At 44.9% G+C, this 15,216-nt stretch overlaps 2 protein-coding genes across 2 annotated transcripts in view; one reads left to right on the forward strand and one right to left on the reverse strand.

The window, feature by feature from the left end:
• Positions 1 to 15,216, forward strand: part of LOC136653549 (vomeronasal type-2 receptor 26-like) — a 34,954-nt gene that overhangs the window by 12,138 nt on the left and 7,600 nt on the right. The gene's annotated exons all lie outside the window — the stretch shown is intronic.
• LOC136651194 (vomeronasal type-2 receptor 26-like) lies at positions 5,171 to 11,150 on the reverse strand. The gene is made up of 5 exons (XM_066627383.1): positions 11,068 to 11,150; positions 9,743 to 10,034; positions 7,813 to 8,040; positions 6,708 to 6,834; positions 5,171 to 6,072 (listed from the first exon to the last, which is right to left on the reverse strand). The coding sequence occupies exons 1-5, from the start codon at positions 11,148 to 11,150 to the stop codon at positions 5,171 to 5,173; spliced, it is 1,632 nt and encodes a 543-aa protein (XP_066483480.1).

Consider the following 15,216-nt stretch of genomic DNA (forward strand, 5'->3'; position numbering starts at 1 on the left):
ACAGAGTGGATAGAGAGATGCTCTTTACACTCTCACATAACAACAGAACCAGGGGACATCCACTAAAATTGAGTGTTGGGAGAGTTAGGTCAGATAAAAGAAAATATTTCTTTACTCAGCGTGTGGTTGGTCTGTGGAACTCCTTGCCACAGGATGTGGTGATGGCATCTGACCTGGATGCATTTAAAAGGGGATTGGACAAGTTTCTGGAGGAAAAATATATTACGGGTTACAAGCCATGATGTGTATGTGCAACCTCTTGATTTTAGAAATGGGCTATGTCAGATGCAAGGGAGGTCACAAGGATGCAGGTCTCTTGTTACCTGGTGTGCTTGCAGGGGCACTTGGTGGGCTGCTGTAAGATACAGGAAGCTGGATTAGATGGGCCATTGGCCTGATCCAGTGGGGCTGTTCTTATGTTGAAAGTGAAATACTTCTCTGTCTGGGATATGAAGACACAGCTGACCTTTCCCTCCTTATACAGTCCTAATTCATTCCTGAAAAGAGCCCTTATACTGAAAAATCTAAATAATTTCAATGGGAATAATTATTTTTCATTTCAAAGTGATTCCATTAATAGCATATAGACAAAATTTGTGACTTAATAGAATATAATAAATGGCATTTAATAACAACATTATACAGCATCAATAAAATGTCAATAATGAAAAGGTTTCAGCAGTTCTAGCATGAGACTATGAGGTTTAACATCTCAGGTTTTGGTTGACCTAGGTTTGATTTGAGCAGTGAGATAAGTGAAAACTCTATCCTCAGTGTAGAATTTGTACCTGTGGAATCTTGTAAAGACTTAAGAGGTCCACCATGTAGAAGGAAACACCAGAGCCAAGCCCCCCAATGACGGCCGCAAGGTTTTGGGGGCTGTCACATCTATAGTTGGAGATGAATCTTTGTGATTTGAAGATCAAGTCCAGTATGGATTGATAAGTCAACTTCATATCACTGAAGCTGTCCTCGACGTGGAAACCAAGGGTAGCGTTTGGCAAGATCTTGGGATGAGCGTTGATTTCCTGAACAGCAAATGCCAAGGCCAGGACATGCTGGTAGAACTTTGTCACAACCCTGTGAAGAGAAATAGGCAGCTATGGCCATTATTTTTATAATGTGCTGGGTCACTCTGGTTTGAATCATGCAAGCTTATTTTGAATTGGTGCCATGGAAAAATAATGTCTGTTCACCATTTTTTAACTGAAAAAAAAAAAAAGAATCAGAATATCTCAGGAGATGCAGTGGCTTACCCGGTGGTAAAGGGGAAGAGTTTCACCTTACCTCTGGCTGAGCCACTTTGGTGCGCTATCTCACGCTGGATACAGCGTAAGCTTCCTGGCTTGCCTGTTCAAGCACAAGATAGGATTGCACTGTCCGTTTCCTGCTTTACAAATTCTTAGGTTTCAAAAATGACTTGACAGAGAAAGGGAGAACTAAAAATAACTCCTTACACCGGAAGATCAAAGAACACATCCCGGGATGGGTTTTCTTCAAAGGAAAATTCATAAGTCATAAAAACATAGTGAGAAGCAATGGCACCAATGAAGAGGTCTCCTGGTTGATACCATTCGTGGTGCACAGGAAGAGGATCGTTTTCAGGGCATTGGACACAATTTACTTGGTAGTCCTTCAGAGGTAGCAGAAATAGCAACAGCTGCAGCCTCGCCAACATGATGCAAAGCTCTCAGAACTAGATTCTCCTCTGTAGACTCGTGAATGGCATCAGCCTGATTTATCAACAAACTAGATGGCATTCAATTGTGCCAGTTTACTTTCTAAAGAGAACCAGCATCTCGACTTTAGCACCAACAATATTCTAGAAATGTGTCTTGAATGGCAAGCAAATACACAACAAAAGGGGGACTTTCAGAGTCTGATAACAGTCTCGCCTGCATCTAGCCCTCAATCAAGCTCCAAATGACACAAAGAGGGTTTAAGACTCTTAAGACTTGCTTATGCTGCACTTTTCTTGTATGTTCTGTTAAGTATCTGAACCTTCGCAAAGAAAGTCAATAACACTCATTGAGATAATGATAGGGGGAGATATAGCTTTGTCTCTGAGCGCCAGCTTTGGTGGAAACATGTTTCTTTCTCCTCACCGGATCATTGATCAAATGACATGTAAGGGCAGATTCAGGGTGAGCAAACCAAAACAGGTGACCTATGTCCCAGGGTGCAGTTCGACAGAATGAAGACATTTTTCGATTCCGACTGGAAATGACGCCCTATGGGATGACTTTGTGAGTTAGCCCAGTGGCTCCCAAACTTTTTCCCATCATGACCCACCTTGTCCTCTGCATTGGTTGCAACCCCATGCTGAATGCTCTGCAGGAAGGCCTTTGGGACTACCCAGAGGCCACTTCTAGGTCATGCCAGGACTGTGACCCACTCCATTGTCCTCCACATGCCACAGAATCCCTCAAAGAAGTGATTAGAAGCTAGATCTTGTTTGCAGAATTGATTTCTGGTTTACTTCTGGGTTGCTTCTGTGACTTCCAGTCACTTAAACTGTATCACTCAAGCATTGAAAGTCACTACTGGGTTGCTTCTGCGACTTCCAGTCACTGTAGCACTCCAGCTTTGAAAGACACTACCAAGTTTTTTGGTTTTCTTGACACAGCATGGACACAATAATCTGTTAGTATGATTCAGCTCTCATAAATATGTACCAGAGTTAATACTAGAACCAGGGGCGGGAACTCGAGTCATGTGACTTGATTCCGAGTCACGTAAATCAGCGTTATTTGCTGACTCATGGAGACTTGAGTCATGCATGTAGAAGACTCAGCAAAACACTCAAGTTAGGGGCCCCGACTCGTGAGTCACCATCTGCTTGAGTGACTGCAGACAAAACCTGAGACAGGGAGGTGCCTCCCCTGGTCCCCCGGAATATCCATTGGGTGGAGGCTGTTTCTCTGGGAGAGGGAGGGGAACAGGAGAAGCCATTTTTCTCCATAGGGACAAGTGGGGGTTTCAAGCAGAAGGAGGGGCTGGGGTGTGTCAAGCAAACCCTCTGACACTTCTGGTCCACAGTACAGGTCAGGTGTGTCCCTGAGTGGTGCAACACATGCTGGCCAGGCAGCTTAGACGAAGCAGGCTGCACAGCCGAGGTGTGTCATTCCTCACTGCCTGGGTGCTGCTTGCTTGACATGCAGAGGGTTAATCTCCAATGTCCAGGATGTTAGGCTGCTGTTATTACAGGATGCCTGGATGGATAGTGGGTACTTTGCCCACTCCCAGAACACCCCTCTTTTCTTCTGGAAACATGCCTGAAAGTAACCGTCAGCCACTTTGTGTCTGAGCAGCATGTTCCCTCTCCAGCCTCCTTTGATTCAGCCTGCCAGTATTGCTGAGTCCAATGAGGTTGCAGGCCTCACCTCCCCTGGCTTACCTGTGGGCTTCCCCCATCTCATCCATCCCGTCCCCTCTCGCCTTGAAAAGCTAGGATGTGTCCTCCCTCCCTGTAGCTCTACGCATGCCCGTGATGTGAAGGGTTTTGGAACTACTTGAGACGTGAGTCTTTTTGAGTCGCAAAAACACTCTGGGCAACTTAGAAAGTGCCCTCATTAGGTCTCATTTTCGAGTCAAGGTGTGGAGGGTGGAGACTCGCAACTCGACTTGAGTCAAACTACGCCTGACTTGCCCATCCCGGACTATTCATCTTTTTTAGTGTCATCAAGTTGGCTGCTGGTTTTTTGTTGGTTACTGATTTGTTGGGTGACCTGTACTGTTATATGAATAATATAAATAAAGGAATAAAGGAATAAATAAAGTTAATGGATGTTAATAATCGGTTGACAGTTAAGTAAGTGTGTGTATGTGTAAATTTTGAGTGTTGTTGGCCATTGGCTTAGATAAATTTAAAAGCGGATTCTAAACATGGACTATACTGTAGATCTAACAGTGGCTTTTAAACCATGATGGCTACATTAAACTTCCAAATGCAGGGGCAGTATATCACTGAATACTTGCAGGGGAGCATCAACGGGGAGGGCGCTCACTTTTATCCTCTGATTCTGCAGAAATGTTCACAGTGTTTGATTTTATGGTCATTATTATTATTCATGTCATGATTATTATGGAAAACGGTTTTGTTATAGTAAAGGGTCTGTGTCAAGGATTTACAGGCCCTGGGTGTCAAATGACCTCTGCTCTCCTGGCAGACACACAGCAACAAGAACGTGTTGATAGATACGTTTCACACTTTATAAATTCCAAAAAAATTAATAAAAATGTTGTCAGGCATGAAATTTGGTTTAGAAGAACTTACAGACTAGCTTATCAGTTATTTTTTGACAAACCTTTGAGAAGTTTCTGGAGTTCAGCAAGGAAAATAATTGACTGACTCAGATAAATGCTGGGAAGAGTTATTTGGCTGGTTCTCTGTGGAGGGTAAACTTTGAAGACACAGTGTAGATTTCAAGGGGAGCAGAATGTTGCTGCTTGGATGCTCATGCGATGGAAGACAGCCGAACAGCAAATTTCTACTAGCCACATTATGCATTTATTCCCAATGGATAATTCCATTCCCAATGGATAATAAAGGTCTTTGCCAGTACAATTCTATGTGGTCTTTACAGTTAATGCTAGAAACCCTGTTCTCTGGGTTTCCTTTGACACAAATCTGAAGGGAAGGAACCATGGACGGAGTGGCTTCTGTGTGGCATGAACCTTCGGAATGCTGTCCCAAGTTTCCCAGATCCCCACTTCTGCTTCTTTTAAATAGGTGGCTGAAATAGAATTTTTTGGTCAAGACTTTTAGGTACTGTAAGCCTTTTAGCTGTAATTCTCTCTAGTTGAGGATGTCTTTCTCTGTGTTTGTAGGTATCTGGACAGCATTTCATCTTGAAAATCAGCATATAGGGCTTAAGAACATAAGAAGGCCCAGGTCCCATTTACTCCAGTTTCCTGCATCTTACAGTGGCCCACCAGGGTGCACACAACACCACAAGATACTTGCAGCTTGCTACCTCTCGCCTGCATCGAGCATTCTCTTTACCCTCACACACACAAACCTCAATGACTTGAAGACAGGGATAAGCAGGGAAGTGGCCATGTTTACAGTTGACACTGAAGACCAGAAGGGATTGTGAAGAGCTCCAGAAGGATCTGTCCAAATTTATTATAAATTAGACTTATACTAATGCTAATATTAATAGATCCCCTAGTTTTTTCTCCTTATCAGCTGGTCCTTGTTATTCAGTTCAGGTCTCAGCAAAATAATGTAGCACTTGGGGAAAAAGATACAACCCAATAAGCCAGCACTGGAGGCTAAGATGGAGAAGATCTCCACAGCCACCATGTATTTCCCCTTGGTGCTCAGGTAGGTGGGGACAAAAGTCAACCAAACACTGCAAAAGACCAGCATGCTGAAGGTGATGAACTTGGCTTCGTTAAAGGAATCTGGCAACTTCCTGGCCAGGAAAGCCACAGTGAAGCTGATGATAGAGAGGAGTCCCAGGTAGCCCAAGACAAGATAAAACATTGTTATAGACCCTTCATTACATTCTGCTGTGATCTCAGTAATCACTGACTGCATGTCTAAATCTGGGAATGGGGGAGAGGTTGCCAGCCACACCCCACAAATGCCTGCTTGGATCAGGGAGCAGGAAAGGACAATGGAGTTGGCCATTCTCTTCCCCACCCACTTCCTCATGCTGGACCCTGGTTTGGTGGCCACGAAGGCTACCACCACAGTGATGGTTTTGGCCAACACACAAGAAACAGCCACTGAGAAGATGATGCCAAAAGCAGATTGTCGGAGGAAGCAGGTCACCTTGCAAGGTTGTCCAAGAAAGAGTAAAGAGCAGAGGAAACAGAGTAGGAGTGAGAGGAGGAGAACGTAGGTGATGTCTCTGTTGTTGGCTTTGACGATGGGGGTGTCTTTGTGTTTCATAAAAGTTCCAAGTACCACAACTGTAACCAGGGAAAACGACAGAGCAAGAGAGGCTAAACTCATCCCTGAAGGTTCCTCATGTGACAGAAAGCTGATAATTTTGGGGATGCATCCATCTCTGTCCTTGTTTGGATATTGATCTTCTGGGCATCTGAAGCAGTCAGACATGTCTGGAAAGAAAGATGTGTGGTCATCACAGAGTTCATTCATATGCAAATTGGAACCAATTGTCACATCTTCTTTTGGACTGGAAGTCACTCCTCTTAGTGATCCTTTCTTTGCTAGTTCTGCATTTCAAGCTGGCTTTATATGAAGATGCATTTTCACATTTCTTATAATGCTGATACTTTTACAGCCCTATCCTCACTTTCACCAGCCTGTATACAGAGAAGGCTGCCTGGGACAAGTTAGTAGTTCAACTCCTCCACCCCACATGTCCCCACATGGGCCTCCTCAGATTTACTTCTGCTCTTTTGCTGGTGTGGATCCACTGTGCTGCACGGGGTGTGTCAGGCCTGGGACAGGGTTTCTGGAACAGGTGGTCAGCACTGCTGTTGAGATCTGCCCCGTCCCATTGCTGCTCCATCCATGACCTGGCCCAATCCACCCCCCTCCCCCGCGACTAAACACTTCTACCAACAGACCACAGTCAATGGCCAGTCTGCCTGACACAATCCTGTTGCCAACAGACCACAGTCAATGGCCAGTCTCCAGAGGGCCATGGTCAGCATGTGGCCATCTAACTTTGCCCCAGTGGCAGCTTGCAGAACAGTGAAGCAGCTGCCACACCATGGATGGAACCCACCTTTTTGTACTGAAATTTTCCCATCAGGACATGGATCACAATCAAAGCAGCAAAATTTCTCCCCTTCTTTCTTCTTCTTCTGGTACCCAGGGTCACAGGAGTTAGTACATGCCGAAAGGGGCAGCACCTTTCCATTAAAACAAAAATGAAGGTATTTAGCATAAGAAGGAATTACTGAAGAGCTCTATGGCCAGGACTATCCTTTGGCTACAATTGAGAAGGGAGATGACATGACCCCCTCCAACTCTCCCTCAAATGTTCTTAACCTTTTGTGGCTGACAAGAGGCACAGAAGAATCACAGTAGCAGAAGGAAATTGATTTTCCCCCTCAGCTTCCAGTGCAGTAGGGGAAGACTTGGAGCATCATGCTGAGAAACTGACAAAAAAACAGGATCCGTCCTTGCAGCCCAGAAAATGGACTGGGGCTGAGGTTTCTGTTCAGTCCTAGGAAAAGCCAATTAAAAAACTATGGCCCAACCTACTTGAGAAGAATTGGCCTGGAAGAATACGGGACACACTGCATGCAAAAACCTCTGCAGTAATTTCCTGAGAACTGCAGGGATTCATTCAGCAGTGGGTTTCATGGCTCAGGAGAGACTGGGGACTGGAGAAAAGGCATTGACTACTCAGCTGAGGGCCTCCGACGAAGAACAATGATTGGTCTGCAGTCTAACACAATAAATGCAAAATGGATACAATTCTGCTTGATGGGGGAGTCGTTCTTCCTATCTCATTAAACTAGAACTTGGGTGATCCAATGTATTTGACTAGCAGTGAACTCAGGATGGGGGGGGAAGATTAGTTCACACCACAGTGAATTAATGTATAGAATTCATTGCCAGGAGATGTGATGATGGCCACTAGCTTAGATGCATCCTTACTAGCCATTATAGCAAGAGGGAATCTCCAGACTTGGGAACAGTAAATATATGAATACAGTCACTATGGAACAATTGCAAGTGTGGACTATGCTAGGATATCTGGAGATACCTTGTTGCATGCTATGGGAATAAGGATGATGAATATCTGATTTTTTTATACCATTTGCAGCAAATCCCATGTCCCAATGATGGAGTGGCCACCCTGTAGATCCTTGAATGCATACCTGGTTGAAACACCTGTGCCAAATGATTAGATCCTCATTGATGATCAATTCTTCTCCTTCAAGAGCATTGGGGTGCACTCTCCCGACTTTCACTTTACGGAAGGAATTGTTGGGGAAGACGGCAATATTCACGACATCAAATCCGGCGACCATCTCCTTGTTCTCGTTAAAGGAGACGGTTTCTCCTGCTGAGTTGTTAAAGGAAATACTGTGAAGAAATGAGTGGACCTATTAGAGAAGAAGAAAAGGGGGGATAAGAATTTTCTGCTGAAGTCTCAGTGCTCTGCTTTTATATATTTCCATCTTACACAGCTTTATGTTTATGAGGCTCCAACTGGATGAGAAAATATGAACCCCCCACCTCTTTGCCAATGAATAAGGTGTGCCTATTATTTAACTATTTATTCATGGAACATAATGCTCTACAAATGTGTCCATGCAAACCAAGTAATGCTGTTGGGGGCACATTACCTGCCACGGTTGGAGATCTTGGAGGTCACGTCTTTTACCTCGTATCCTTGCTCTGTGTGTGAATCTAGATGAGTATAATGCATGTAAAGCATGTGCCACTGCGTAAACAGCATTATAGATCCCATAGCTGTGGCCAGTCATACGCATTTCAAAGACAGCCGCAGGAAGGCTCTCCGGATTCTCCTCCTTAGTACATACTTCATCAGCATTGGAGGATGCATTGAGACCTGGAAATGAGCAGGTAAAGGCTTGCTCCCAGAAGTCTTTGAAAAAGCCATTTCCTTGGGTTCCGGAAAGCCTTATGTTCTGAAGGTAGGACTGGAAGCTACCAGGTTCGTTTGAGTGAATTGCAAATGAAATGGCGCCTTCAAACATTGCCAAGTCCCAACCCCTTATAAATCCACTTAATGCAAAATCAATCTGGCCTGTTGTAATCCACACTTTTCCAATGCATCCATGTTCTTCAAGGTCTGATAGTAAAAGGAACGTAATTAGCCACATAAAGGCTGTAGTGTCACCATAGGAAAGAACTACCCTGACTTTTGTGTCCACGAGAGGCTTAGAAATACTGTCCACCATGCCCGTAAGTTCACTCATGGCAGGGAAACGGCCTTGTTTTTGGATTCTTTTTGAAAAAGCTGAACAGATTTGACCCTTAGAAAGCATTGGTTCGACAACCTGCAAGAAATGGTCTCCACTGTCATCGTCCACCACCAACAGCCCAATCCACGTCCATCCAAAATGCCGTAGTAACTGGATTATCCCCTTATACTGTTGGTCTTCATTGGAGACCATGCGGTAAAAGGAGGGACTTTTTGTTGTATCCTTTTCTTCTGGAGCAAATGAGCCATATGTGAGCTAAGAAGGAAATTTACAGGTATGATGCAGGTGCAAGATGAGTTTCTCGGTGCATGTGTCCTATACGACTGCTTCTTTATTCAATGCTCCCAGACCCTCCAAGACGGAAACCATTTTAAGCAGTTTTTGTAAAGAATGCATTGTGGATGTGGCTAATTTTTGCTTTACTGTATTTTTAATTTCAAACTTATAGGCGCATAGGACTCCCCACTGGACTCCTTCGAAGAGCATCCCTGCCACATGCAGGCACACACAACCCAAGCATCAGGGACATGTGAACGGTGGGGAAGCAGGTAAGGCAGAGTCTCCCCAGCAGAGCACATGGGTTGTTAGTGCACCTCACATGACAGGGATGCTTTTTGAAGGACTCTGGTGGGGAGGCTGTGCCTCATCTGCCTCCCTACCCACCGCACATCCCTGAAAGAAACCCACTAGACATCCCAGACCCCATGATTCTCTGTTTGATTAGATTTCCAAACAAACCCGTTTTTAATTCAGCTACACGCCCTCTTTCTGAAATGCAAAATCATCACAGGTCATGAAAAGATTTGAATTGCATGTGAGAGTATTGAGTCCCCTCTCCTCGAGAGTAAGATCTTACCTGTGGAATCTTGAACAGACCTAAGAAGTCAGCCAGGTAGAAGGAGTTATCAGACCCAAGTGCCCCGATGACAGCTAGGAGTTTTTTCTGCCTCTCACATTTGTAGTTGGGGAGGAATCTTTGGGACTTGAAGAGCAGGTCCAACAGGGTGCGATAGGTCAAGGTCACATCGCTGTAGCTGTCATAGATGTGAAATCCAAGGGTGATGTTGGGCAAGATGTTTGTTTTCCTGTTGAGCTCATCTACCGCAAATGCCAAAGCCAGGACGTGCTGATAGAATTTTGTCACCACCCTGACAGCAGAAGTTGGCATTCATTCACCAATGAATTATAAACAATACATATCATTATTTTATCCAAACTCTGGAGCGGTGTGGCTCAGAGAAGGTTGTTGAAATTTGAAAAGATTTCATGGAAACACAGTGATTTGTCCTGATTTTTTCTTTTAATGGAAGAAAAGCAAATCAGAATGTCTGAGACCAATACAGAGAAGCTGCAAAGGCGATCAGCAGCTTGGCCCTTGTTCAGACTTGAGAGCTATTTCCAAATCATAAGGACAGAAATGTTCTCTGCACAGTAACTGAATGCCATAACACCATCTCCTCTTTTCCCTGGAAATGCTTTGGAATATATTTGCTTTTCGTCTCCTTCCAGTTCTTTTTATCAGTTTCCCCTCATCTTGACTAGGTTCGTTTGCATTTTCCAGGAGAAGGTTTTTTAAAGTGTTCTTTTCCCACTGAATTTCTCAGATTTCTTTTTAGAGTTACATCTCAGCTGGGAAATTCAGTAAAATTAAAAGACACACAGACACACACACACACACACACACACACACACACACACACACAGAGAGAGAGAGAGAGAGAGAGAGAGAGAGAGAGAGAGAGAACCAAATTCCAAGCTAGAGAAAGTTCTCTTTGAGAAGGAGTAGGAATTGAATAGGAAGCAGAGTAGAAAACATAAAACACACTAAGGCTGCAATCCTAACCACACTTTCCTGAGAGTAAGCCCCATTGAACAACATAGGACTTACTTCTGAGTAGACCTGGTGAGAATTGTGCCCTAAGGCCTAAATCCTAACCAACTTCCCAGCAGTGGCATAGCTGCGCCATTGGGACATGTGCTGCACCCTGCAGTTGGGTGGCAGTCATGCAGGCCTCCTCAGAGTAGGGGACTGTTCCTTTGCCTTGGAGCTGCACTGCCCTTATGTTGATGCTGGAAAGTTGGTGAGGATTGTGCCCTAAGTGTCAACAACAGGGGACAATCCTCTTTCTCATGCCCTGCATCTAAACGTCCTTGGCACACAACAGAGAAGAATCAGCTTACATTGGAATCTCAAATCCTTCACTCCTTGACGGGTCTTTCTTGAAGGACATTGCAGGCATGACATAAATGATGTGAGAAGCCATCCCACCAATGAGGAGGTCCCCTGGCTGGTACCATTCATGTGGAACGGGGAGGGGGTCGCACGCAGGGCATTTGATGCTCTCCAGTTTGCACTTCTTGAGAAGCAGGAGCACCAGCAACCTCAACACCCTCCAAGCCCAGCTTCTCTCAAGAGGAGCTTCTCCTCTAGTTGTAGCCATATCCTTCGCATCAGCCTGATTGAAATTAGACAGCAGTCAAGTGGGCCAAATTGAAAAGCGGGGAGAATTGTGCAACGACCAGAGCCTTGCCTGCCTCTTGCCCACAATGGAACAAGCAGAAGGGTTTATAAGCACTTACAGGCTTGTTTGGAGCTTGTTTCTGGAGCTTGGCAAGGGACGTAAATGACAGTCATTCCAATAAGTGCCAGAGAGAGTTAATTGCCGCTGTAAAGTTTTCACAGAGTTACATCATTGCTAGTAAACAGGTGTCTTCATTCCCTTCCTCAAGTGAATGTAGTTTCATCATCATGACAAGTATAACAGCTCAACAATAGAACTTCATTTAGGGCTGACATTGGGAGGGAGGAAGATATCTTTGCAGGAGAACTGGGAATGACATGCTTGTTCATCTCCCTCAACCCCCTCCCACCTTATTTCACCCCAACGGAACTGTTGCCTAATCACCCTATAGACCCTAGTCTAGATCCCTGTGTAATTGATCCAGTTATGGATTCACTGATTGAGCATTGTAGGAGTTTGGACATTAGGGGTTTGGTAATTATCCTGTGGAACTCCTTGCTACAGGATGTGGTGATGACATCTGGCCTAGATGCCTTTAAAATGGAATTGGACAAATTTCTGGAGGAAAAGTACATCACAGGCTCTACACCATGATAGGTACGTGCAACCTTGTGGTTGTAGAAGTAGGCTGCCTCAGAAGGACAGATACGAGGTAGCGGCACCAGGGTGTCTTGTGTGCTCCCTGATGAAGCTGGTGGGCCACTGGGAGATACAGGAAGCTGGACTAGATGGGCCTCTGGCCTGATCCAGCGGGACTCACCTCATGTTCTTATGTGCTAATGCTTACCTCTGCATACATGGAACCTGCTCTAGTGCTGATGATTCCTGCCACTGTATTAAAATATAGGTAGTATTACAATACAGTAAATACAGTAAATGCTGGTATTGATATTAAAATAGAGGTAGACCATAGCTGCGATACAAGGATATCTGCAAGAGGGATCTGAAGGCCTTAGGAATGGACCTCAACAGGTGGGAAACCCTGGCCTCTGAGCGGCCCGCTTGGAGGCAGGCTGTGCAGCATGGCCTTTCCCAGTTTGAAGAGACACTTTGCCAACAGTCTGAGGCTAAGAGGCAAAGAAGGAAGGCCTGTAGCCAGGGAGACACACCAGGGACAGACTGTACTTGCTCCCGGTGTGGAAGGGATTGTTACTCCCGAATTGGACTTTTCAGCCACACTAGACACTGTTCCAGAACCACTTTTCAAAGCGTGATACTATAGTCTTCCGAGTTGTTGTCAATAGAATCCCCCTGCAGACCCTCCTCTAGATTTCTGTGGAATTGATCCAATTATGGATTCACTGATTGGGTATTGTAGGGGTTTGGACATGACCAATGTGAGAACAATGTAATTAGCTGGGTAATTAGCCCATGGAACTCCTTGCCACATGATGTGGTGATGGCATCTGGCCGAGATTCCTTTTAAAAGGGAATGGACACATTTCTGGAGGAAAAGTTCATCACAGGTTACAAGCCATTATATATGTGCAACATCATGGTTTCAGAAGTAGGCTACCTGAGAAGGCCAGATACAAGGGAGTGCAGGCCTCTGTTTGTCCTGCGTGTTCCCTGAAGCATCTGGTGGGCCATTGTGAGGTACAGGAAGCTGGATTAGATGGGTTGTTGGCCTGATCCAGCACGGCTCTTCTCATTTTCTTATGTTCTAATGTCTACCATCACAGTAGACATTAACAGTAACTTTCCCAGTTTGAAGAGACACTTTGCCAACAGTCTGAGGCTAAGAGGCAAAGAAGGAAGGCCCATAGCCAGGGAGACAGACCAGGGACAGACTGCAATTGCTCCCGGTGTGGAAGGGATTGTCACTCCCAGATTGGCATTTTCAGCCACACTAGACGTTGTGCCAGAACCACCTTTCAGAGCGCGATACCATAGTCTTTTGACCAATGTGAGAACAATGTAATTAGCTGGGTAATTAGCCTGTGGAACTCCTTGCCACAGGAGATTGTGGAGTTAGATACCTTAAGACTCTACTTGTGGGCTTTATAGGAGACAAACATGGCCTCTGATTGGCTAAAGGGGGCTGTCCTTAACACCCTGCACACATCTAGGGTGTGCCACTGCCTTGCTCTCTAGAGTGTCTGGGATTTGAACTATGGAAGAATGACCTCCTCTGGCCGCTGCAATATGGAGTTGATCTTGGGAAGAAAGGAAGGGTCTGACGTGATGATATTGCCACTGACTGCTTCCTAGAGGCCCATTTCAGTGCGTTTGGATGTGGGGCAGGCAGGAGGGCCCAACACGAAGTCACTCCACTCGCCCCACTGACTTACAGCCCACTGAGATCCCAGTTCCTGCAGTGAATACTCAGCTCACCATGCCGGCAACCCCCCCCCATGTGTGGGGCTCAATGTGACATCGCTGGACACATTGGCTTAAACCTGGCCCTTCCTGGGTAGCAGAACTAGGGGAGGACTAAGAGCTTGATCAATACTACTTGTCAGAGCAAGTAATAATGAGCTGGTTGGTTTGATACTTTAGAACAGTGTTTCTCAAACTGTGGGTCAGGACCCACTAAGTGGGTCACGAACCAATTTCAGGTGGGACCCCATTCATTTCAATATTTTATTTTTAATATATTAGACTTGATGTTACCATGATATGTGACTGCATTTGGAGGAATGTTACAGATCTGTACTTTGAACAGGCTACTCAGTATATGTTGGTTAGTCAGTGTTGGTAGGATTTTAGCCTAGAATTGTTAAAATTTTTCCTGCTTGATGATGTCACTTCCAGTCATGACATCACTTTCGGTGGGTCCTGACAGATGTTTATTCTAAAAAGTGGGTCCCAGAACTAAAAGTGTGAGAGCCATTGCTTTAGTAGATGCACTGCCATATACTATACACAAAAATAGTCTTGCTGTGCCTTATACAGTGGTTGCCATCATCCTCATTTCACTTGACAGTGGCGTAGTTAATGAATGTGTAGCCCAGTGCAGAGCTCAAAATGTTGCCCCAAAGTGATGTCACAACCGGAAGTGACATCACACCAAGGCTTTTTAAAAAATGCAAACTATGGGGGACACCTACCTCCTCCCCCAGCAGCTCACCACTCACTTGATCTGCCATCTCCATCTCCCCCCAGCCAGTGGCACAGCTAAGGCATCAATCTGTTTTCCAATGATATATAAACTTTCCAATGATTACCTTTCCAATGATATATAACATGATGGTATTCTTCTTCTTACCAAGTTGGTTGGTTGGCAACCTTCAGCCTCGAAAGATTATGGTGTAAGCATACAGCACCTGGTATTCCCAGGCGGTCTCCCATCCAAGTAATAACCAGGCCTGACCCATCTTAGCTTCCGAGATCAGACAAGATCAGACATGTGCAGGGTAACAGTTGCTGTTACTGTTACTTACCAAGATTTTCACAATTTTGGCCACTAGTGTCAAGCTCAGCTTGTTGCCCCCTAAAGCTTGTTGCCCGATGCGCCTGCTACCCCCTGCACCCCCTTAGCTATGCCACTGCCCGACACTCTTTTCTGCTGTCTTCTCTTGCCCTCTGAACTTGAGACCTTCACCACTTGTTTCATGCCTTCCATTGAGTTCCTGATCAAGTGCCATGTGTTTATGGTCCATCATTTTAAAAGCAAAGGACTTTTGTGATGCTTGCATGTGTGGTTTTAATAGTAAGTATCTATCTATCTATCTATCTATCTATCTATCTATCTATCTATCTATCTATCTATCTATCTATCTATCTATCTGGAGCCTGTTTATCTGCAGATATTACGTCTTTTTTTTTTTTTTTAATATATTTTATTGATTCATTACAGATACAGGAA

This window comes from Tiliqua scincoides, chromosome 5, assembly GCF_035046505.1.
Source record: "Tiliqua scincoides isolate rTilSci1 chromosome 5, rTilSci1.hap2, whole genome shotgun sequence".
Lineage (NCBI taxonomy): Eukaryota > Metazoa > Chordata > Lepidosauria > Squamata > Scincidae > Tiliqua > Tiliqua scincoides.